Source organism: Pygocentrus nattereri, chromosome 13 (assembly GCF_015220715.1).
Source record: "Pygocentrus nattereri isolate fPygNat1 chromosome 13, fPygNat1.pri, whole genome shotgun sequence".
NCBI classification, from domain to species: Eukaryota; Metazoa; Chordata; class Actinopteri; order Characiformes; family Serrasalmidae; genus Pygocentrus; species Pygocentrus nattereri.
The window spans coordinates 30333216-30357369 of NC_051223.1; the positions used below are offsets into that span (position 1 = coordinate 30333216).

The 24154-nt window shown below is 39.8% G+C and overlaps 1 protein-coding gene across 3 annotated transcripts in view; it reads right to left on the reverse strand.

The window, feature by feature from the left end:
• mkxa (mohawk homeobox a) overlaps positions 1-23285 on the reverse strand; it is a 44766-nt gene extending 21481 nt beyond the window's left edge. For 2 of the 3 annotated variants that reach the window (XM_017701960.2, XM_037543919.1), the window contains exons 1-5: positions 23217-23285; positions 21897-22210; positions 19200-19359; positions 15822-15975; positions 8944-9273 (exon numbers count right to left, since the gene is read on the reverse strand). In XM_017701960.2, the coding sequence (XP_017557449.1) occupies positions 8944-9273; positions 15822-15975; positions 19200-19359; positions 21897-22072 (820 nt within the window). In that variant the 5' untranslated portion in view covers positions 22073-22210; positions 23217-23285. Of the gene's footprint in view, positions 1-8943; positions 9274-15821; positions 15976-19199; positions 19360-21896; positions 22330-23216 lie in introns of those variants that run through there. The other variant, XM_037543920.1, reaches the window with a different exon arrangement.
• Between the last annotated feature and the right edge of the window lie 869 nt (positions 23286-24154).

A 24154-nucleotide genomic window follows, 5' to 3' on the forward strand; every position in this document is an offset into this window, starting at 1 on the left:
AAGGTTCATGTATTGAGAGATTGTAATATATTCAACTTAATTGATGTTCTAGGTGAATTAAAAAATACAGAATCATGTGTTAATTTCTGGCTAAAGTAAAACTCTCTGGCTATTTTTTAAAATGTAAAATTTATACCATTAATAATAAATATAAAAAGTTTTACAATGCACCTTGTATTATACCGCTAGGAGCCTACAAAAGCACACTACATATTGCTGTAAATATATGGCTGTTGATCGTCAGGTTAAAAATAGGCTGTCTCTATTAATAATGCCCAAACTCAAACTTCCCCTTCATTCTTGGCCTGAGGAAGCTGCCTATGGTTTATGGTATAATTAGACTCAGCCAAATTCACCTGCTATAGAGCACACTGCTTTGGCTGGAGTGCATACTACCCCAGAACGCAGGCAGCCACCAAAAATTCCAATTTAGCAGAAGTGCTGACTTTTAAATCATTTTCTTTTTTGTCATGTCACAGAGAAATAAGACTCTCTGCTGCAATAAGTGACTGGCACCTAAAAGTCTCAGTGGCCTTGTCAAACATTGTTTTCATTTAACATATTTCTGCCTCCAGTCCATGCTTAACATCAGCTGACCTTGAAAAAAAAATCTTTTCATGTTGTAAAACACATGTGACCTTCTTGGTCGGAATAAAGAATATGTCCCTTGGAGCACAACTGACAGAGCAAAGCATCAGAAAATGACTGATGGAGAAGCAAGAGCCCTACTGGTAATGAAAATTAAAATGAAACTGAATGTATCAACTTTTTCGGTTCTTGTCACAGCTCACAAAACCAGCATTCTTTACTCCTTTCAACTTAAGGGCAAAGAAGGGAATTCCTAACAGTGGAAAAGTGACGTTCAGTCTGAAATGCAGCAGAGATTGCAAAAAGACAATAGGAGTAATTTACTGAACTGGCCATCTCGTTTCATTTAAAAGGAATTGTCCTCATTAAGCCCAAACAGCACTCTATAAATAGGGAGCCTTTTATCCAGCAAAGCGTTCACTGCTGTTGACTCAAATAAACCGCCCATCAATATTTCTGACTGCATAATAATGATTGATTGACAAAGCCATTATGATTCATTTACTCATAACAGGTGTTGAATGGCCAATGGGCTTAAATCTTAGATTCCCCAAGAAGCCATTTGACAGAATGGCTTAAATTTCAGCTACGAAACTTTTTATACAAAGCAGTGGACACGTTTACACATCTGTCTTTCATCTGAGGCATTTAATTCTTTTTCAAGCATGATGGTATTTGTAATAACATACTAATATGCACATTAGTGATGGAAATTAAGGCACACGTAACCTGTTCAATGCGAAAGCGACACCAAGACAAATTAAACATAAGCCGAAGGTTAATGGGCTGGTGACTGGTTTATGAACAACCTGATCCATGCAATATGCCGCTTATGACATTTCTCCATAACCAAACCACGACCTGCAAGAATCCACACAAACAGACTGAATATCGTCCTGCAGTCTCTCGCTGGGCCACAGGTTTTCCTCAGCTTGCGGCTGGTGTCCGTAACGCTACACAGCCATCGAGATCACACACCGAAATCTGGTACCACGCATGAAAGAAAAACACAGAGCAAGATTCCTGCCATTTAATATCCCGTTAAAGCATCATTTGACATAAAATCCTTGGCATGTGCCCTGGAATTCTCTCGCTTCTTGTTTTCAATGAAATCCCCATCAGGACTCTCCTTTCATTATATTTTATTTTATTTTTTATTTCATTGTTTTTCAATGTACAATAGCCTTTTAGTTTTCCATTATATAAGGCCTTCACTTAAGGGGAATTCCACCATTTTTTTAATTACTGCATAATTACATGGTTAAGATGCAAACAAAGGCACTTAGAGTGGTTCAGTGTGAAACGCTCCATTTTCAGAGAAACTTACAGAATTAGAGTTTTAGAGAATCAAACCAGAATTGTTCAGAGTGGTGGTGAAAGGAACCAGACATCTGATAAGTTTAATGCCTCTAAATGGTATTTCTCAGATAGTTATTATATGAAATGGTTGTGAATATGCAGGCTTGATACATTGTTTTACAAAACTTCTTGGAAAAAGTATTTGCCTAAAACCTATTTTTTAACATCAATGTATGATGGAGACTTCATGGTTGACTGGTTGTTTGGGATAGTAAATACAATGGCTACATTTGTGTTGTAGACACTGTGACTCCTGGTTCCTATCATCACCACTGTAAAGAAATCATGCTGGTAAGTTTCTTTACAATAAAGCATTATACATCAAATCACTCTGAATGACTGTTTACATCTAAATGAATGAATTATGCAAACATTCTGAAAATCTGTGGAATTCCCTTGTAAATCTACTCTGACTGCTCTGAAGGACAGAAGCCCCAGATCTTCCCCAATTGTCCCATTAAGTTCCATTTAACCAGCAGAGCTGGTGCTAACATGTCAGTGTCTCTTAGCTGAAGCAAAGTGCTCAGAGCGCTAACACTGTGCAGAGACAGCGAGACAGCGGAGGCCGTAAAAAGACTCATGGTTCAGGGCTGAAATTTCAGCCTCCTGCTGTAGCAGTCTGAAACCAGAGGAATGCCTGCTGTATGAAAATACGCTGGAATGCAGTGACAATGAAAAGTGAAGAGAGGAGAGAGAGAGAGAGAGAGAGAGAGAGAGAGAGAGATCTAAAAAGGAAATGATGCAAGTCCCTTGAAGCTAAAGCCATCTTCTACTCTCCATAAAAAACAGGATTGAAAGGTAAATTTAATATCATTTTAATCTTTTTATTATTATTGCTTTCAGACTGATGTCTAATTTGCTGGCTGTGATGCTCGAGCAGGTGTTGGATCTTGTTAGCTCTGGTTGTGGAAAATGTTTTGTGTGTCATGCGCTCATGTGTTCAACACCGAAAGTATTCTAACACCATCCACAATCCCCAGACTAGATTTCATAATTACCATGGCGACAGCACCGTGCTGCTCAACTAAAACACTACTAGAGCCAGGTACATACTTGTTAAGTATATGAAACAAAGTTAAGCGGAAAGTGTCTCTTTTTGACTCTCTCTCTTTTTGTCTCTCTTTTTCCCTGTGTGCCTCTCTCTCTGCCTTCTTTTCACCCTCTTTTTCTACCTCACTCTCTGTTTCTGTTCCTCACTCCCTCACTCCCTCTCTTCGTCTCTCCCTCTATCTCTCTCTCTCCCTGCATCTCAGCAGGTGTCTTGGTCTTGGTGACTGGTCTTAAGTTCATGTTTCAGTCAGAGAGTTTAAAAGCTCTGAGAAAAAGAACTGTTAACAGTCTCTATCTCCGGTATTGTTTGGTCTCCAGCTCTTAGAAGAATTTGGATTCTTTTTGCTCATCCTCAACATAATTCAAACCACATTTCACAGTTTAAAAGAAAAGCAGCAAAATTAAACAAACTGAAACAAAGTAGCTCCCCATGAGAGTAGGGGTCCTGGTGGGATCTCACTAACAAGGCAGTGAAAGCACTGAAGAGCCATGGAAACATTATTATCAGTTATGAGTTATGCGCGAACAAAGACACAGTGTTCTGCAGGGGGAGAACCCATGGTTCTGTCTCAGAGAGACACTGTCCACCATACTCACAACTACAGCAAACTCGACTCCACTCATTCATGAAAAAATACATCATAAAAGCTCTAAGAGCTGATTGTTCAATATTAGATATATACACTTTTGCCAAAACATTTCAATTGCACTACATTAATACACAAGTTATTAAAAACATTTATTCTATTCTGCCTCATTGATAACCATGATAAAATCACTGTACATCAGAGCTTATTGCTTAACTAGATCATTCTATGTCAGTAGCAAACAGTGAATATTAGAGATAAGCTGTCACTTTGGGCCATGTATGTCAAAACTTAATCAAAGAAGTGGAAACACCCCTTACAGTAATGCAAATTTCTGCTAATACCCCTATAGAGTATCTAGTATTATGTTAGTGCTAAGCTAATGCTGGTGCATTAACTGTTGTAGATGGAACAGAATAATTTGAATCTAATTGTAAAAAAACAATCCATATATTTTATTTAAAGCTTGCAATAGGCATATTTGATCTTATATGTTGCAGGTCTATAGTGACTGTTTAGCTCTGTTTGAGTAGGATTAGCTTTCTTTTACTAACAGAAAACTAATCTTGTCTGAATGTAGCCTTGGCATAGAGCTGTCTTCCATTTTAACAACTGACCGAAAACTGGTTAGACTTCCACTCCTTCAATATTAGAAATAAAGGTTCTGTGCAGGTACATTTTTTGTTCATCAATGTACAAACAACGTAAATGTTTCCTCAAAGGGACAACAGTGGTTTAAGGTCCAATTATACACCTTAAATAAGTTTTTTTTTTCCAGTAGAAAAGTACTTACCTTCTCATAACCTAATGTTCTAAAACAAAACAGTTAATTAAAACATCTGCAGATGAGACGGGGTGTGTGGAGTCAATACAACTAGTAAAATATGGTACAGTTATGTTTCCTGACTAAAGGTACTGAGATGTACCCTTGAGGATACCATCCAGTGACAGAGGTTACCACCCAGTGACAGTACCTTTATTTACAAGTGCATTCACGGTCAGTAACAGAGAGGATGTATCTAGGATTTCCAGAAGGCCTAGAATGACATTTTTTCTTGGCCCAACTCATTGGAAATTAAAACATGATTTGGTTGATTCCACTGTCCTTTCCTCATTATGTTCATTATTTTAAATAAAACTTTGAATTTAATCACAAGACACAAAGATTCAGCATGTATTTCTCTGGGTTCCAAGAAATTATTAAGTCTAGAATGCCATAAAAGCCCCTAGATCGACCTAAAAGCCAGACTTGAAGGAAAATGCAGCTCTCTACTGAAATGAAATAGGGAACCATTATTGATTAATAAAGATATTATGTACATATAAATACTGAATGGATTTACTTTAGTAAAGAATGTTTTTTTAACAGAAGATGAGTCTGAATAATTAAAAGCTATCAGCAGAGAAATTGATCAAATTCATTGCTAATGCTTCTTAAGAGATTCTTTCTCCTGTAGGGAGCATAACAGTAATACATCATAACAAGCACTGTACACTGAGTCGCTTAAAGAACCAAGCAGATACATTTAGCAAGTTATTGAATCTCAAATTCTGAGTACAAACATTCAGGCAAAATAAGTGATGAACTTGCCAACATTCATTTCAGCATCACTTACTAAATCATATTTATGCTCATAATGTTGTTTGAGTACAAATCCTCAATCAAAATAAGCAGCAAGAATGCAGGATTCAACTTAGAATCATGCAGCTGCGCTCTACACAGTTTAAACATTATACCACCGGCTAAAGCACCAAATGTATTCATAGAAAGAATAAAAAGATTCATAGAAAAATTCACAGAAAAATACTTAGAATGATGCAACAGATACAAAAATGGAATATATAGTACAGAGAACAGTAAGCTTAAACATTCATAACTTGTGTAATATATACTATATAACCAAGTCTTTATCAGGCTGTAGATACCATTGGTGAGGCCTTCAATGTTTTTACCTCTATACTAATGGTAATTTGTGCTAACAGCCCAATGGGATTATTATTATTATTATTAAGATAACACTCAAGTGCATGAACAATATTTGGTTGTTCTAAATTGAACACAAAAATTTAAATCTTATAATTGTGTTGCAGTTGTGTTGTGTTTTCAGTGACTCTTTTAGTAAAGAGCCCTGGCATAGAGCTTCTGCTGCTGTTGTCCATTTTTAACAACTACTAACAATGACTGGAACCCAATTAGACTCCCACTCATAGTAGTAGTCAGTGACATATCTAGGACTTCCAGATGGTCTAGAGTGACATTTATTTCTCACAAAACTGGCCCCACTCTGTGGAAATCCAACCTTGTAGACTGATTCCACTGGTACTTCCTAATTATGTTGTTGATTAATCTGATGTACTGGTACTAGACTTTCTCCAGTAGGAAACCTTTCCACAAAAATAGAATAGTTTCTTGTAAAACGTTGAACTTTTTACGAGGCTGAAGGCTTCTCATTCATCAGCTTCTTGTTTGAATTTTCCCATTCCACCTTAAATGGTGCCTGAGGCACCAGAACTCAACTGCTGCACCATTTAAGGTAGAATGGAAAACTTAGAATGAGAAACTGACTGCAGCTCCATGACTCGATTGTTAGCGTTTGATAGTTTCTCGTTGCAGATTAAACATATCAGGAAACTAGCTGAGTGCTTATAAATGCAAATATGTCCATTCTTTTCAAAATTATGTTCGTCTTAAATCTTTCTCTTTGCCTTTTCATTAGCTACTAGCTAGGCAGATTGTTGTCTGCATTTCAGGGTTAAAGGTTGGTGAATTAGCAGATATAGGCTACTTTAGCACCAGCGTTTAAGACCATTTATTGTTAAAACTGGGAATGATCAGAAAGCTTTATTTTACTGCACAGGAGGATTATTTTATTTTTACCTACAAATCTAGTTCTTCACAGCAGGGCAGTAAAAGAGCCACATGCAGCACCAGAGCTGCATGTTGCCAACCTCTGACCTAGACACCGCAGAGAAAACCCTGACTGAATACTTTTCCTTTTGGTACTGCAATCTTTTGTTTCCAACCAAACATAAAATGAAATAAGACTATACAACAAACATGATGCTAAAAAAAAAAAAAAAGAAAAAGAAAAGAGTGACATGTACTGTCTTGGTTCCCAGAAATCATTAGGCCTTGAAGCTCCTGAGTATTCCTCTCTGGTATATACCACATAGCGAGAGAGAGAGAGAGAGAGAGAGAGAGAGAGAGAGAGAGAGAGAGAGAGTGTGTAGGTGTTATATAAGGAAAAAGAAAAGAGGGTAATTTTTCTCAATCCTGCTATTCAGAGTATCAGAAGGGAAATTCCTTTGGCAAAAAACACCAGACATCACACACACACAAACACATCCATTGGCCTTGAAAAGTATCACAGTGCTGTTGGTGTAAAGGCATGTAACTCAAGACATTGTTGTGTCTATGTGTCCACACCTCAGTTTAGAAAGCAAGAGAGGGAAAGGAGGATGAGAGAAAGAGAGAAAAACAGAGATAATGAGAAGGAAGGATGGGACGGACAGCATGAGACGCTGCTTGATTAATGAAAGATTCGTGCAGGCTCTAGTCTACACCAGGAACAACAATGTTTACTGTCAGCATGAGGTTTATATCTCAGCAAGACAAAATATGAACTCGCACAACCTTAAACGTCCTATAAAGTGTACAAACATTTATAGAAGATACACGTTCATTCAACTATTGACCTGAAAGAAATTTTTTTTACTTAAAACAATTTTCAAACTTTGAAGAAATATTGTAACTCATAATATTTACAAATGATTTATAGATTTAATGAGTGTGTATATGAACTTTATACATTGCAGTGAGCTATATAAGCTGTGTGTATAGGCTATACAAGCTATATTGCAGTTTGTAGGCATGCAGTTTTTGTTGGACTTAAAATAAAACCATGACTTTGACAGAAATCTGACATCTAATCTACATATAAGCTGGGTGAACCTTATAGGACACAAAAAACATCTTTAGGGAAAACTGGTCCTCAGGGACCCCAAGATAGTCTATTTTTGCTCTATCCTTGTGTGTTGCAAGTTAGGTTGGACCAGTAATCTTAACTGTCTGGGGGTCCTTGAGGACCAGGTGGAAAATGTACTTCATTGCAAATCCTTTGCAGCTGATGACTGTCCAAAGTCCCAAGAACAAGCCCCGTGTCTGGGACTGCCCACAGGATCCCTCTTTGTGATGCTCTGTGAAGGCCTGTAATGCAGCCAGTTTATTTTTACTTTTTTTTGCGGGGGTCTTCGTGTATTCAGTTTTGTCTGAAGTCAGCAAAATGCTTATTGGGGGTTAGCTTGGACAAAATTATTTCAGAATTTGGGTCTGAAAAACTCCACAGCTGCTTCAGTAGCGTGTTTTTACTAAACGTTTTCCTTCATAAAGGTGAGTTTTAAGGGGTTGGACAGGTTGTTGCTGCCATCAACTGATGAACCAATAATAAATAATGATTCAGAATGATCAGTTCCACTGGCATTCACATATGACCATTCCACTTTTCTGTTTTTGGGGCATCATCACATTGTTTGCACCTGGGTTCAACTTTTTGAGGTCATGCTACCGCTTTGGTCAATCTTTGACACATTTTAGCTCTACAAGCTTTTATAGAAAAGAGTACATTCTTTTAACTATTGCTATTTAATATTGCTTAAAATTATTTTTAAAGCTATCATGAAATGTCACAACATTGTCAACATGCCTTCTCACAATGTGTTGGCTTCTTTTAGGTATGTTTCTGATTAATTTATTCAGATTTGTCAGCTTCATGATTAAGGCCTGCTTAATTGGCACTGACACTTGTTTGGTCCACATGTTGACAGATAATGCAAACAGACACCTGATGCAAATGCCACATCTAGAATAAAATCTAGGCCTTTTGTTAATGCTCTTGTGCCTGAACTAATGATGGAACCAAATACAAGCGGGCCAAGAAGTAACGGAGCAGTCATCTGTCCTTACTTCTGATGCTCTAGAATTGGGAGACTACGCATAAAGAGAACTTTTATTCTTATATGGTTCACCCAGTCTAAACAAATACCATCAAAATTAAAGCAGACGTTTTGCACTTTAACCTCATAGTCACTGAGTCATTAAATCCACTGTGCAGAAGTATAGAGCCAAAACAACAAAAACTGCACATGTGGGGGTCAAAGAGAGAAAGAGCAAGAGAAAGAACATATATATAATGTGACAGTAGCTATCCAGAAATGGAGGCCAGCTACAGTGCCAACACTGAGAAACACACAGCCAAGAGGAAACACGACCTCCACATTGCTTCAAACCGCACAATCAGATCCAGAGAGAAGAGAAAGAGACGAGTTTCTAATCCAAACTGAAAAGCAGGCAGTTTCTCACCCGTCCGGTACACGAAGTTGGCCTCTGTTTCTGAAGATGATGGGGATAGGAGGTCCTCATCGTATTCATTGGAGCTGAAGGAGCCCGAGTGGTTCCTCCTCCGGGCATCCATCACCGCATTGGTCACCATCACATGACGCAGTGAGTCGTTCAGGTAACGGTGAAGCAGGCTGCTCTTGTACTTGGGTGGAGACACATAGTCCTCAGCCAATGAGGCATCTGCGGATGCCCGGAGCCCTGCCCCCATACCACCACCTTCTTTTTTGATGACACTCTGATACATGGGCTTACTGAACTCACCCGGCTGGGTCCGAGCAGCTGGGTCACCATCTGAGGACACAGAAGAGACAGAGAATACATACAGAGAGAGAGAGAGAGAGAGAGAGAGAGAGAGAGAGAGAGAGAGAGAGAGAGAGAGAGAGAGAGAGAGAGAGAGAGAGAGAGAGAGAGAGAGAGAGAGAGAGAGAGGAAACTGAATTATAACCTGCTCCACTTCACATCACTTTTAAACAATTCCAAAGGAGCGCTGGAGTGATTTCTTATAGGAAACACTTTTATTTCTTTAAAAACCCTTTAAAGGAACTATTTTTGTAAATAACATAAATATGAAGAAATGTTTCTATCATGTAAGGTTCTATACCAGTTAATGTTTTTCCTAGAACCATATGTCCATACTAAGACCCATTTGGAAGTTAACATTTTTTAAGAGCGCAGCACTATATTTTGACTTGTGTACTTAATGTTTATTGCTTAAGAAGGAGAAGCTCAGCTTTTTTATAATACTAGTGTTTCTGTGTGCTTTATCCAGTACTGCACAAAAGTTAGAAACCACCCTGCATTTATTTAATTACCAATTTAATTGACTATTCATTTTCAGGAGACAGCTCTGAGATTGGATGTAATAGAGATATAATATTTCCTTGGAAACGTTTCCTTGGAAAACTGGAGTTTTGACCCAGTAGACCAACAGAACTGTCAGATAAACAGTATAGATAAATTTGAGGAACAGGAGAAAATCAAGCTCCACTCCTGCTTCATGATCTGAAAAAAATGCACAGGTGTTTCTGTCCATCATTTCACTGAGAGAAGACAACTCAACATGAGTCTCAAAGGATATGTAGCTGTCAAGAAAAGGAAACAGACAAAAAAGAAGAGTGTTTGTAAATCAAACGAAGAACCTGCTGGTCCAGACCTCAACATCACTGGGTGTGTTTGGATTGTTTGGATCGTGAAAAACAAAATGCAACAAACGTCTAAGACAGAACTTTGGAGATGTGGAAAAATATTCCTGTAGATTTATTTGAAAAACTGAAAGCTTGTCTCTTGAAATTAATGAAAGCTGTAATAAAACAAAGGGTGGACAAAGGTAGAAATACTGAAAAAGATTATATTTAATAGTTGAGGTTTATTGGGTTTATGTGTAATTTTCTTGGTTTATTTATTTATTTGTTTTTTGCTTTTTTCTGAGGCTACAAATCTATAGTTTGTATGGGTGTTTGGACTGGAAGCTAAATAAACTAAAGGTTGTATCTGATGTTTGCACAGTACTGTTTGCTAGACAAGACATTCTAATTTAAATATGAAATGTCATGATAATAATAAGAAAATGATGAGAAATTCATTGCATTACATCAATATATTTTAGCGTTTATTCAAATAAAATACAACACTTATTAAACTCTTTTTTGGTCAAGAGAGATTATACACATACACACGCTCACACAACTTTACAGTGGCACGTGCACACACACACACACACACACGCACGCACACACACACACACACACACACACGGACAGTAGGAACGTGAAACAGTGGTGAAATGTTGAGTGAGATGATACTTTTCAGCCAACTGTACTGTGTGTGTACACACACACACACACACACACACACACACACACACACACACACACATATATATATATTAGATTTTTAAATCTATTTTATTATTTATAATAATAACAACCACAACAACAATAATAATTATAATAATTTCTCAGCTTCCATATTTCATCAAATAGTGTTGACACAGTATGAAAGCTAAGATTTGATCTGTTCAGACCTATAAAATCCCAAAACAGCCCAGAATATAGTTTTTGGCCAAAAGGTTCTATCAAAGCAGTAGAACACAAGACAGAAACTCATATCCTACATCTATGGCACTCCTTGCTTCCCTATAATGGCCTCATCCCAGCTTCAACTGTTTCAGTCAGCCAGCCAAAAGGAAGCCTTGCGCCTCTGCAGTGCATACACATCTCCCCCAAACAGGCCAGGACCTCTTGAGTGGATTAAAATTTCTGGATTGGATTAAAGTGAATTAAAAGATGAACCTCTCCCCTTATTCCAGGCCATGATCTAAGTGAGACAGACAGACAGGACACGGTGCTGAAAGACTAGTGAGGCTGAATCAAGGCCCAATCGAAGCACAGATCAGGTCCACGCCAGGTTTCTTACAGCCTCATTTGGGATGCGGCACACCATCATCCTGCCCAGAGCCAATTATAATCACAGCCTCTGCTTATCAGAACCACATGCGCACATTAGTGCCTGCCTTTTCTGCTTTCAAAGAGCATACAGGGTTCGGAAGAATCTTTTAGTGTGTATCCCCTCAACAACCGGCTCCTTCTGCCTGAGCCCAAGGCAAATACACTTGAGAGCACACAAACTCTACATCTCCTTGGAGACAGAGGGGCAAAACTCTATAAGTGAAAACCTCCTGAGTTATGGGTTCACTACTGGGTCCTGTCTCTGATCTATGGTGACAAGGTCTATGCTCAATAGAACTGTTGGTACTGTCAACCCCTTAGACACTTACAGTTCAAGTGTGAACCTGCACTTCAGCTCCTCACTGAAAGTATAACTACATTTTATACATTAGTTATTAGTTGTATATTATACAATTTGTATATTAGTTATAAAGAATTAATAATATGGAATAATAAGCATAGATTTTAAAGGGGATATATCAATATTCAGTGTTCATCTAGGTCTAACTGAACATAATTTTGTCTAATGGCTCACTGGAAATGCATTCAGAGACTTTGGATTTGTCCCCTTTATCAAAATCTGCTTCACAGTGTGCTTTAAGCAATGCCTTTAACTAAGAGCCACATTTAGTTCACTAAAGAACCAATTTAGAGAGAGTAAGAAGAAACTTCTATAATGCACTTTAAGGGTTTTACTAGAACCTTTAGATTATGGAAATTTTTTGGTATCACTTTGTTTGGATAGACCACTTTAGAAGTTACATTCAACTAAATATCTACTAAACTGACCATAATGTCAAACTCTAAACCTGGATCTAATCGTAACCCTAACCTTAACCCAAAAAAATTTAACCCTCACCCTGAACCAAATCCTAACCCTAACCCCACCATTGTTTGGAATCAACTAACTTTCAACAGATAGTTTGAAAGTTTGAACATCTGTAGATACTCTATAGGGGACTGTAGTGGACTGTCCAACTAAAGTGAGGAACCATCCACTGAGAGGTTCTTTAGGAAAAAAACAAAAGTGGTTATTCTATGGCATTGTACAAAGGAATGTTTAAGAGTGCACTGTGTTTCCTATCGCTGGATAAAAGAAGTGCAAAACTGCCTTTACTGTTAGCTGGAATGAGATGTGCAAACATTCAGAACTCAACTCAGATCACTATGGAATAAATATTCAATCCTTTCATCAGGGTAACAAAAAATGTGACTCATGAGTGAAATATATTCCCATTCCCCCAGTTTTCCCCCAGGCTGTCACGCAAACAAGTTAAATATGTACAAATGTTCAGCTTCATTAAATTATGTTCTTTATGTGTCAAAATAAATTCAGAAGTAGCTTTGAGAAATCAGATTATTATTAAAGGAGAGGAAGAGATTAAAAAGAAGAAATAGCTTAATTCCTATGCAGTTATTAATTCAGCTCTTGTCTGGAAAGGGACTAATGCAATCTTGGGTACTTTTACTTCCCCAAGACATGCTTTCCATACAGCACACCAAGCTGACCTGTGACCTCAGAGATAAACAGATGGGGTTAGAGGCAGGGTGTGAGGGGTTTTAGGGCAAAGTCGGACAGAGGATGTTCTCTCTCTCTCTCTCTCTCTCTCTCTCTCACACACACACACACACACACACACATTGACATCAATGGGATAAATTGTGTCTTGGAAACTGAAGACATCCTAAATCTCATCAACGCATCTAACATTTCTCATTAATTATGTTTCCAACAATGTGCAATAAAATGAAAAAATGTGAAATGTGTAAAAAATGTTTGCTGCCCTCTGGGCTTGCTTCCATCATTGTTGCCATCAACAGAAAACTGCTGTCGCATAAGTATCAGTTTATTGCTAAAGAAAAAATGGTGGTTGATATTTTCCATCTCTGACTGCATTTGCATTACAAACTGTGAGCCTTTGGCCTCTCAGACTACCCCAAAATCTACTGATATGGAAATTTTGTTTATTTTATATTATTTTATTTTTCTTCTTTGTTCAGTGGGGCCATTATGCAAGAGATCTATTTCTCCACTCTATATTTGTGCCAAATCCTGTTTGAGCATTTTCCATTTAGAAAGGTTGTAGTCTTTTCTGGACATTCTCTCTTTGTAAGAGCTGAAACGTGGCAGCATTCTTTTTAAAAATGCTCTCCTCCAACCCCCCCACCCCCCAACCCCCCAACCCCCCAACCCGTCAGTCCAGCTAAACCTTTCCACCATGCTGTCTGTGTTTGTTTGTATTATATGTGTTATATGTGTAAATGTGTTCTTTTTTTAGGCATCGACAAACAGTCTTTGCACTAAAGCTGCATTGAAAAAAAGTTTTGTCAACATAAAATATCATAACATATTACATGCAAATGTAAATGTTTCTCAACAGAAAGAAATATATATTTAATGAGATAAAATGTGTCAGTGTCCACATCACACAAAATTGAATTTACTTTGCATTTTTTTACATAAAGTTTGTAAACATTGTTAAAGTTTGAAAACATACCATGCACTACCCAGACAATTCAGTCTGTACATGGAAATGAAGCTATAAAAACAGCTTGTTTTAAATTCGCTGTATTTGTGATGTCATGAAAACAAGCACATTTACTGTTAAGGTGTGCACTGTTCATGCTGAAGTTATAAGGAGTGTTTCACCTCAAAGCACAGTACACCACAGCTAATTAGAACTAAGATAATTTACATATGTCAATCTTAAAAGCACAGTACCTCAATCAGCCTATTTTATTCCAAGGGATAAAATGAGAGGTAAAAATAAATTTGAACTGTTTTTTGAACTGAAAACAAACATGGAAATGTAGGATATGGGCCCTTTAAAAGAACCAAAATTGTATAGAAATAGGTTGAAAAATTTTATAATACTCTTAGAAAATTATATATATATATATATATATATATATATATATATATATTTTGGCGATGTTCATAAACAGAGGGTGAGCATTGTGTATGTGTGTGTGTGTGAGTGAATGGTGATAAATACTTTGTCTGTAACAGCCTGTAACTTCCTTTTACACTTCTGATATCTTAACATTTTAATTAGTGTGTGAGTTTGTGTGTGTGTGTGTGTGCAGATGTGTGTGCAGATGTGTGTGCAGATGTGTGTGTGGTTGACTCCTCAAGCCTCATCGTGGTGTGTTAATCACAGTGTGTAACTGTCTGCGAGCCTACACACACACACACACACACACACACACACACACACACACACAGCATGCTTGAAGGCTGATTTATAGTTCTGGTACTGAGACACTAAAAATGTCTCGTGCTCTGCAGCCACTTGACAATAAAATCTCCATGTTTAGATCATTCTGTCTTTTCAGCCTCAACGACAAGTCACTGTACTCTCTACTATATCAGACATGCCACAGCGCTCTCTCCAGATCCAGCATGCTCTTACACTCTGTTTATATTTATGAGGTGAAAGAGAGTTTAGTTCAATATATATGCAGGACTATGTGTATATGTTTGTGCTCATATATGTACAGTATATATATATCTGTTTGAATATATGAATATAGTATCTACAGTACTGTGCAAAATCACCATCCAGCAGCTTGTCTTCATCTTTTATCAGGCTTTTTGACAGCTACATTCTTTCAAACCCTGTCTATATATATATATATATATATATATATATATATATATATATATGTATACAGGAGAAGGAAAAAACATACTTTATTTTTAATGTAAGTGAATGGAATCAGACTTTTTCAGAGTCATTTTGAGCTGTTTCTTTTGGTCCATTCATCATGAAGTTTACACATAATGTAAAGGGCAATAGGTAGTTTTAAATTAGGTAAAAAACTGAAAATCGATAAAAATGGAGATACAAGGATTTGTTCCGACAACATTTTATATATATATATATAAATGGATATAAATATGGAAATTTCATGAAGAATGGGCCAACAGAAATGACCCTTAATTACTTGGAAAAAACATCCTTTGGCTCCTTTGATTTATATAAAAGTAGATCAATATATATTATTCTGTTAGAAGTGCATTATCTTCTATATAATATCTTCAGAAGTGTCAGAATGAATAACATCTATTTACTGACAATTTTGACAATCTTTTATATATATGTATCTTGTTGCTGTCAGAACAAAACCTAATACTTCCACTTTTGTTGGTTTTAATTATTTCACATGATTTGAACTCCAGCTGTCTTCTAAATTGTGTCAAATCTTCATGATGGATGGACCAGTACAGAATCAAAAGTATTTTGATTCTCTATTTTAAAATTCAAAATTACTCGGAATAGAATATATTTACTTTTGTTCAAAGTTCCAAATGATTTTTTTCTTCTCTTGTAATGTCATAGATGTGCGTTTATATTGGTGTGTGTGTGTGTGTGTGTGTGTGTATCACACCTTCTGAGCAGGAGTCATCACTGCTGATGCTGAGCCTCTCAGCATTGCCCTGTACATATTTATTATAGAGTTTAATCCTGAGAGCCCAGCTGAGGTCCGGCTGCCGTACCGTGTTCTTCAACCTCCGTCGGGCATTTGCAAACCAGTTAGACACCTGAGAGAGAGAGAGAGAGAGAGAGAGAGAGAGATTTAGAGAGAGGGAGGGGGTGGAGAGAAAGAGGGAGTGAGAGAGACAGAAAAAATGAGAGACAGAGTGACAGAGAGAAAGGAAGGAGAACACATTGAATTACACAAAAATATTACAAAAGTATAAGACATTTTTAAACCTTTAAAAGCATATCACATTTTCAGAGTGTCAGATCTGAAACTAACAAATTGAAACCAGCAAAAGAATTCAGCCAAAAACGTAGTTTTTACGTAATTTCTAACGGATATCCTTGTGGTTTTCTGAAGTCACATCAGGCAGAAAAAAGTTCAGGATGGTTTATATTTACCTTATGAGAATAAGTGACAGAGAGAGAGAGAGAGAGAGAGAGAGAGAGAGAGAGAGAGAGAGAGAGAGAGAGAGAGAGAGACAGAATTAGGTGAAACCTTCAACAGTGATTGACTAAAACAAGTCATCAGTATCTTAAATCATTATCTTGTTTCTACCAATAAAAATAAATTCCTTCATCAGTCAGACAGGTTGAGTGTTCTTACAGGCGAAAACGTTGAGATCTGCACACAGAGAGGCAGAATGAGCCACACACTGCTTTATTCATTAATCGCCGGTCGTGACCATTCAGAAAGACAGTGGGTAACGTTCAGCGTGCCTGAAGCTGCTGGTGAGCATCGCGAACGTAACGTTCCATTAATGCTTTTCCAACTGAGACGCCGACAACCTGGGTGCTTATTCTGGCCTCCGCTGCCCCTGTCTAATAATACTGCTCTTTGTCCACACGCTGTCTGTCTTTATGCAATAAAAGCGCTATTTGACCCAACCTTCTCCATTTCACAGAGACCAGAGACCATTAGATGTTATACTAGAATAACTTTTCATGCCCAATAGACTTCAAGCGGCTTATGACAGGCCTAGCGCTGGGGCACTTCTTTATGCTAAAGTACTTACTCCTGCTAGGCCCTGAACTTTCTGATCTCGCCTTTATTTAGAGATCGTATTCTGCACAGAGAAAGTCTAACTGCTGCACTCCTCTCTGGATGGCCTTCAGTTTTAATATGGGAGATGGAAGCCAGTGGCCTACAGAGAAAACAAATGAGGCACTGTGAGGCTGGTCTGGACGTTTGCTAAAAAGCATATGGGCTCAAAAGATTAGTAAAATGAAATTGAAATAGAAGCCAATGACAAATGCTGCAGACTTCCCGAACCCATTAGTCAGAAGGAGTCCAGTTCTGAGTGAGTGCTAATGCTAACCTGACATCTTCACTTGGCTCCTGGACACATGCAGCATCTCTGCGGGTGTTTACTGCTGTTTGGATCTGAGTGTGCTGCCGTGGAACGAGCACACAACGAGCACAGAACACAAACGAGTATTGTTCTATAAGCTGAACATAATAGATGAGGTGAAATTCCGCCGCTGAAGCAGTCAGAACAGATAGATTGACAGACAGACAGAGACAGACAGACTGACCAATAGATAGATAGATATAGAGAGAAGAGATAGAAGGAAGAAGAGAACAGCAAACAAGTCAGTGAGAAAGGTGACAGAGAAAAGAAAGAGAGAGAGAGAAAGAAAGAAACACAGAAAGAAAGTGAATCATTTAGAAAGAATGGTAGAAGTAGAGGTATAGAGAGAGCGAGAGAGAGAGTGAGAGAGAGAGAAAGAAAGACAGAAAGAAAGAAAGTGAATCATTTAGAAAGAATGGTAGAAGTAGAGGTATAGAGAGAGCGAGAGAGAGAGTGAGAGAGAGAGAAAGAAAGACAGAAAGAAAGAAAGTGAATCATTTAGAAAGAATGGTAGAAGTAGAGGTATAGAGAGAGCGAGAGAGAGAGTGAGAGAGAGAGAGAGAGAAAGAAAGAAAGAAAGAAAGATAGAAAGAAAGAAAGAAAGAAAGAAAGTGAATCATTTAGAGAGAATGGCAGACATAGAGGTAGAGTGAGAGAGAGGGAAAGACAGAGAGAGAGAGAGAGAGAGAAAGACAGAAAGAAATAAATGAAGATAGAAGGAAAAAAGGAAAGAAAGTCAGAAAGAAAGAAAGTGAATCATTTGGAGAGAATGGTAGAGAGTGAGAAAGAAAGAAAGAAAGAAAGAAAGAAAGAAAGAACAAAAGAAAGAAAGAAAGAAAGAAAGAAAGAAAGAAAGAAAGAAAGAAAGAAAGAAAGAAAGAAAGTGAATCGTTTAGAGAGAATGGTAGACGTAGAGGTAGAGTGAGAGTGAGGGAGAGAGAGAGAAAGAAAGAAAGAAAGAAAGAAAGAAAGAAAGAAAGAAAGAAAGAAAGTTAATCATTTAGAGAATGGCAGACGTAGAGGTAGAGTGAGAGTGAGAGAGAGAGAGAGAGAGAGAGAGAGAGAGAGAGAAAGAAAGAAAGTGAATCATTTAGAGAGAATGGCAGACATAGAGGTAGAGTGAGAGAGAGACAGAGAGAGAGAGAGAAAGAAAGAAAGAAAGAAAGAAAGAAAGAAAGTGAATCCTTTAGAGAGAATGGTTGAGGTAGAGGTAGAGAGAGAGAGAGAGAGAGAGAGAGAGAGAGAGAGAGAGATAAAGAAAGAAAAAAAGAAATAAAGAAAGAAAGAAAGTGAATCATTTAAAGAGAATGGTAGAGGTAGAGAGAGAGAGAAAGAAAGAAAGAAAGAAAGAAAGAAAGTGAATTATTTAGAGAGAATGGCAGACGTAGAGGTAGAGAGGTAGAGAGAGAGAGAAAGAAAGAAAGAAAGAAAGAAAGAAAGAAAGAAAGAAAGAAAGAAAGAAAGAAAGAAAGAGAATCATTTAGAGAGAATGACAGATGTAGAGGTAGAGTGAGACAGGGGGAGAGAGAGAGAGCAAGAGAGAAAGAAAGAAAGAAAGAAAGAAAGAAAGAAAGAAAGAAAGAAAGAAAGAAAGAAAGAAAGAAAAAAGAAAGAAAGAAAGTGAATCCTTTAGAGAGAATGGTAGAGGTAGAGAAAGAAAGAAAGAAAGAAAGAAAGAAAGAAAGAAAGAAAGAGTGAATCATTTAGAGAGAATGGCAGATGTAGAGGTAGAGAGAGAGAGAGAGAGAGAGAGAGAGAGAGCTCTTCTGAGTTACAACATGCAGAACAAATTAACTTTAAAGTAACACACACCATGAGACCACAGTGACCCAAAAACTGAACTAAACTGGATGTAGAGATTAAATTAAATAAACAAACAAACAAACAACCCACCCTAATAGAAACCCTCCAGCATGTGAATAGTGTTTGCTCACCTGCACTAGGGTCATCTGGGAGCCGAGTGCGAGAAGAATCTTCTCTGTTTTGGTTGGGTACGGATTGTCCCGGTGTTTGTAGAGCCACTGCTTCAGGGGCCGGGCCATGTCCTGCAGCGCCTGCCGCTTATGACGAACCTTACCAGCACCCTGCCTGGACCTGGCAGACAACACACAGCAGAAATGCCCTTGGGAAATGCTCATATATCACAGCAATCCCAGCTAACGTTACTGTCCTTCCATTTTCTGTATATGGTGTACAAACCAAACACACCTGATTCACTTTCTACTGAAATTTGAATAGATTATCATTAATTATTTCATTATTAACCAAAAATAAGTCCAAATGTCCATGTCCAAACAAGAAAAAGAAAGAAAGAAAAGCATGAATTTGCTGCTCACACACTCTGCTCTCAATCCGCAGAGCCCAGCGCTGAGCATGAGTGTGTGTTTGGGTGTATGTGGCACTGCAGAGTGTGCAGCCGTCCAGCGGTCCAGCTCCGCTGTGCCCTCCAGAAACTGCTAAACCACTATGAACATTTCAGTAGCTCAGAGGAGCTGAAAGGAAAGACCAGTGTGACCTACATTCAACCCCTTAAACCCCAGGATTGTTATTCTGTTGCGAATCTTAAGACCTCTATGAAACTAAGAGGTAAAGTGTGCAGCTCTGTATGTGAGGGAAGGAATATGTGAGGATTTAAGAGGTTATCAAGTGCAGAAACTGAGCTCAGTGCGGAAGCTGGATGTTGAACTGGTTTTATCAGGCTGCGGCTGCAGCGCTGATGACGGAGATCAGATGGACATCAGATGTTTATCTGGTGTGGATCTGATGTTCCTCTGCAGTCTCTCCAAACAGGTGTCGCTCTGAGCCTGTAGATGTCAGTATGGCACCGCGGCGCTGTCCCGTTATCTCGCGCTGAAGCTGCGCTGCACGTGCTCCACATCCCCCCCCCAGACCCCGAGGCCGCTCGAGCTTCATGTTCCGCAAATATTTTCCTTGTAACTCGGATCTGTATGAACAACCTGGAGTCATTTTTTCTCCCCCTGTTCTCGGTATCTGCGACACACACCTCAGTGTTTAGATTCGTTTTCTTCATTAGGGGTGATCCCCCCGCGGGGAGGGAGCGCCCTGCTGTTTTCCTCCGGACTCCGCTTTCACTCACGCGCACCAGCAGCGCAGTGCCTTTGCGCACTGCCGCTATTTTGCGCAGCATGTTACGCATTTCAGCCTCTTTGCGCGTAATCTTTGCGCATCGCGTCTCGTTACTATGTCCCTAAAGATCAAGAAGCGCGCGAACAGGCAGCTGGAGCGCGAGGGTTTAGGGGTGCAATGAAGATCAGGTGTTTTGTTTTTTTTTGCTCCCTCTCCGCCAAAATAGCGTGATGGACTGGACCACACATAGAGCTGAAGGAAATGTTTATTTATTAGAAACAGGCTCGAGCTACCGACCACACTAACGACCAACAGGAGACCAGCCAGCCAGTGCTGGAGCAACACGAACATTATATTAGCGCTATTAAAAGATGGACATTAATTTCCTGCAATTACTCGTTGCATATGCAGGTTTAATTGCATTTACCGATAAGAAAAAGGGGAATCAGCTGTAAACTCAAACCACATGGAGCCCGAGAGCAACCTGCCATTTAAGGGCAGAAGCGGAGAGCGCAGTAAATCAGCGCGCTTCAGAACCGCCGGATTCATTCACGTTCCCTGGAGTCAGAGGGAGATACGAAGCTCTGCTCATCTTCACACCTTCGCTCTACGCTTCATCTCGGTTACAGGTACAGTGGGCAGTCGGAGAGCACGAGCTGTTTTAATTGAACTCTGCAGAACTCACTGAAGGTCTTAACTGAGTCGCTGTTCTCTGATAAGAGAAGCAAATGCTGAGCAGCACGCTCAGAGCGAATGAACGGATGAAGCTCTTTCTACACGCTTCTGAATCACCGCTCTGGTTTCACTGACCAAAGCGTTTTCCATGCACTGCCTCATCTGTTCTAAATTAATTAACCAATTAATTTGTTTGTTAATTAATGAATTCATCTGCCGTTTTTAAAATGGAAGTATAGCGTGAAACAGGTTCAGCTCCTATTAGTGCGTAATTGAGCTGATATTGATACATGAGCATTAGACACGTATCAAGGTTCCACATTAAAGCCTAGATATACATCATTTTAACTAGAGATGTTGAGACGCATATTATGTACGTATTAACTGTCTATTAGATACGTAATAGGCTCACATGAAGCTCATAACGAGACGTTTAAACAGGGCGTTAACGATCACTAGCTGAAACCAAAACATTTACATTAAGCTCACACTAAAGCACATTTGAACACAAATGAAGCTGATATTAAGCTCACGATTAGACATATGAGACATATCTGCTTGTCCATACGGTCGGAACCTCTTTCTGAGTTTCTGACATAATTTTTAAATGCCTGTTGCCCTTTACATTGTGCGTAAATTTCAGGATGAATGGACCAAACAAAAGGAAAACAAAAAAAATTCTGGTTCCACTGACTTACATTAAAAGTAAAGTGGGTTTTTTGCTTCTCCTGTAAAGTTCTCGGTTTGGAGATACGAGGTTTTGTTCCGACAGATACGAACGTATGTGAAGCTAATGTCAAGCCCATGTTTAAACGCACTGTAAATTGGTGATAAGCTCACTGGGAGCTGATGCTACGTTCACTCCTTACCCAGGTCTCCGGTGCCTCAGCGCTGAGCTGTCCTTCATGCCCTGGCTGCTGCTCAGGATGTCCGCGTGCGGTCCATCGAGAACCTCCAGATAATTCCTGCTGCTCCTCTCCACCTCGTTGGCCTTGTCCTCGAGCAGGACCTGGCTGCTCAGTTTGTTGAACACGATCGTGTTCATCTTTGGCTGGATGTAGTCCTGCGTCCCGCGTCCTGCGTCCCCGCGTGCTCTCCTCTCTCCCCCTGCTGCGTTAAAGTCCTGCGCGCGCTCTCGGCGTGCTGCTGGATGGCGCCGTTGCGCAGAGTCCTGCTGCCTGTCCTGAGGAGTAAAGAGCACTGAGTGAGCCCGGAGTCCACGACTCAGGCACGCGACTCCACACAGCTCCACTATTTGGATGATACGAGAGCCAGAATTATGGACTATCAAAGCAGCCTGCATGGGGGGCTCGTCTTACACGCGCGCGGGCACATTTCATCAGAGACCCAAACCAAACATTCTGACGCGTGCAGACTCCTTCACTCCCTCTCCCTCCCTCTCCCTCCCTCTCCCTCCCTCTCTCTCTCTCTCTCATACGCGCGCACACACGGAGCGACTTGTTCACGGCTCAAGGAGAGCCTGATAAACACCATCAGACCGTGCACACGGCGCGCGCGGTCTTCTGTGAAACGCAGCTGAGAGCGCGGCTCAAAGAAAGTGAAACCCTGACATGACAAAACATGCTGCTCATAAAAGGCACCCACGTAACCGGGAGCTCCTCGTCCACGTCCTAAACACAAGCGCTAATCTCGCTGTTCAATCCAGATTAAGTTAGTGTGCAAGGCGAACTTCACCCGCACAGCTGTACTGACTCACAGCGGTCATCTCAATCAAGTGCCGCTGATATGAAGACTGTACACGTTAATCCAGCACTAGAGGTTTAACACAACACTATGTATGTATATTCAACTCAACGGGCCAGTTTCCCAGAGCGAGACTGAGCCTAAACCTAGACTAGAAGGAATTTCCATTGGTCACCACTGGCACTGCAGTCTAGTCTGGCTCTGGGCTCGGTAGAGCAGCCCTGCGCGTTCTAATACAATCAGCAGTGCAGAACGATCCAGCTCTGACGGTTATGCTGTGCTCTTAAACAGCAAAGCGTGAATAAATAAGAATAAACAAAGACCAGCGCGAGCAGCGGCTTTCACAGCCAGTCAGGTTGACTCCAGCGCGCAGGGCTTCGGTCAAACGCGAGTCTCAGTTTCAGACCGAGAACAACTTCAAGCTATTGAGACGAACCTTAATGTGTGCATTGATACAAAGCAGTGTGTGTGTGTGTGTGTGTTACCTGTGCAGTGCTGCGTCCTCTCTCCCATTACCCTCTCACATGCTCGCGCTCTCTCTCTCGCACTCCAACTCCAGCAGCAGCAGCAGCAGCAGCAGCAGCAGCAGCTCCGCGTGCTGAATGAAAAGCAGCCGGTGTGCGCGCGCCCCCGCGCTTTATCCGCGCGCCCGGGAACCTGCACGCGCCGCGAGGCTCGTGTTTCCCAGAGCGGCGGCGCGCGCCGCGAACATACAGAGGATCGGATATACAGATTCAGGGGCACAGAGGGAGAGGGTGGGGGGTGGTGGTGGGGTGGGAGGGGGTCGCACAGGCGCTTCAGTCTGAGAACGAGCGCGATTTTAACACAAGGTTTAGAGTGATTTAACAAGTCGTTTCAAACAGCAGGTGGTTTGGAGGAGAACCAGGTTTAATTGCAGATCACAAAACAATTCAGACAATAATATGGGATTTTATATAGGAAGAGAAAACACTACAGATTCTATTCTATTGGTGGTGGTAATGAAAAATAAGCTTTACTGTTAAGAAAAATGTCATCTAAAATCCAATCACAAATAATAGCATATACACTACGCAGTCATTAGTGACGTCATGTAATGAAATACGCATAGACATATCGTTTGTTCGTATCAGATATTAATAACACATGCCAAGTCATTTTAGCGCCATGAAACGAGAACAGAAACCCAGAGGGGTTGGATTAAAGCGGAAGTTTGAATTCCCTTCCCAAACCCCAAATCCCTGCAGCTAGGAGAGAAAAGCCCCAAACTCCTCCCTTTAACTGCTGTAACATTTAGAGAGCTCCATCAGTCCACTGAACACACTAAACCTACATCAAACATCTGCACCACACTCTACAATTACTTTCTATTCCAGTTCGGTTTGAGGAACAACAGCAAACCAATAGAATCTAATGACTTCTATCAGCACCATATGTGATGCTT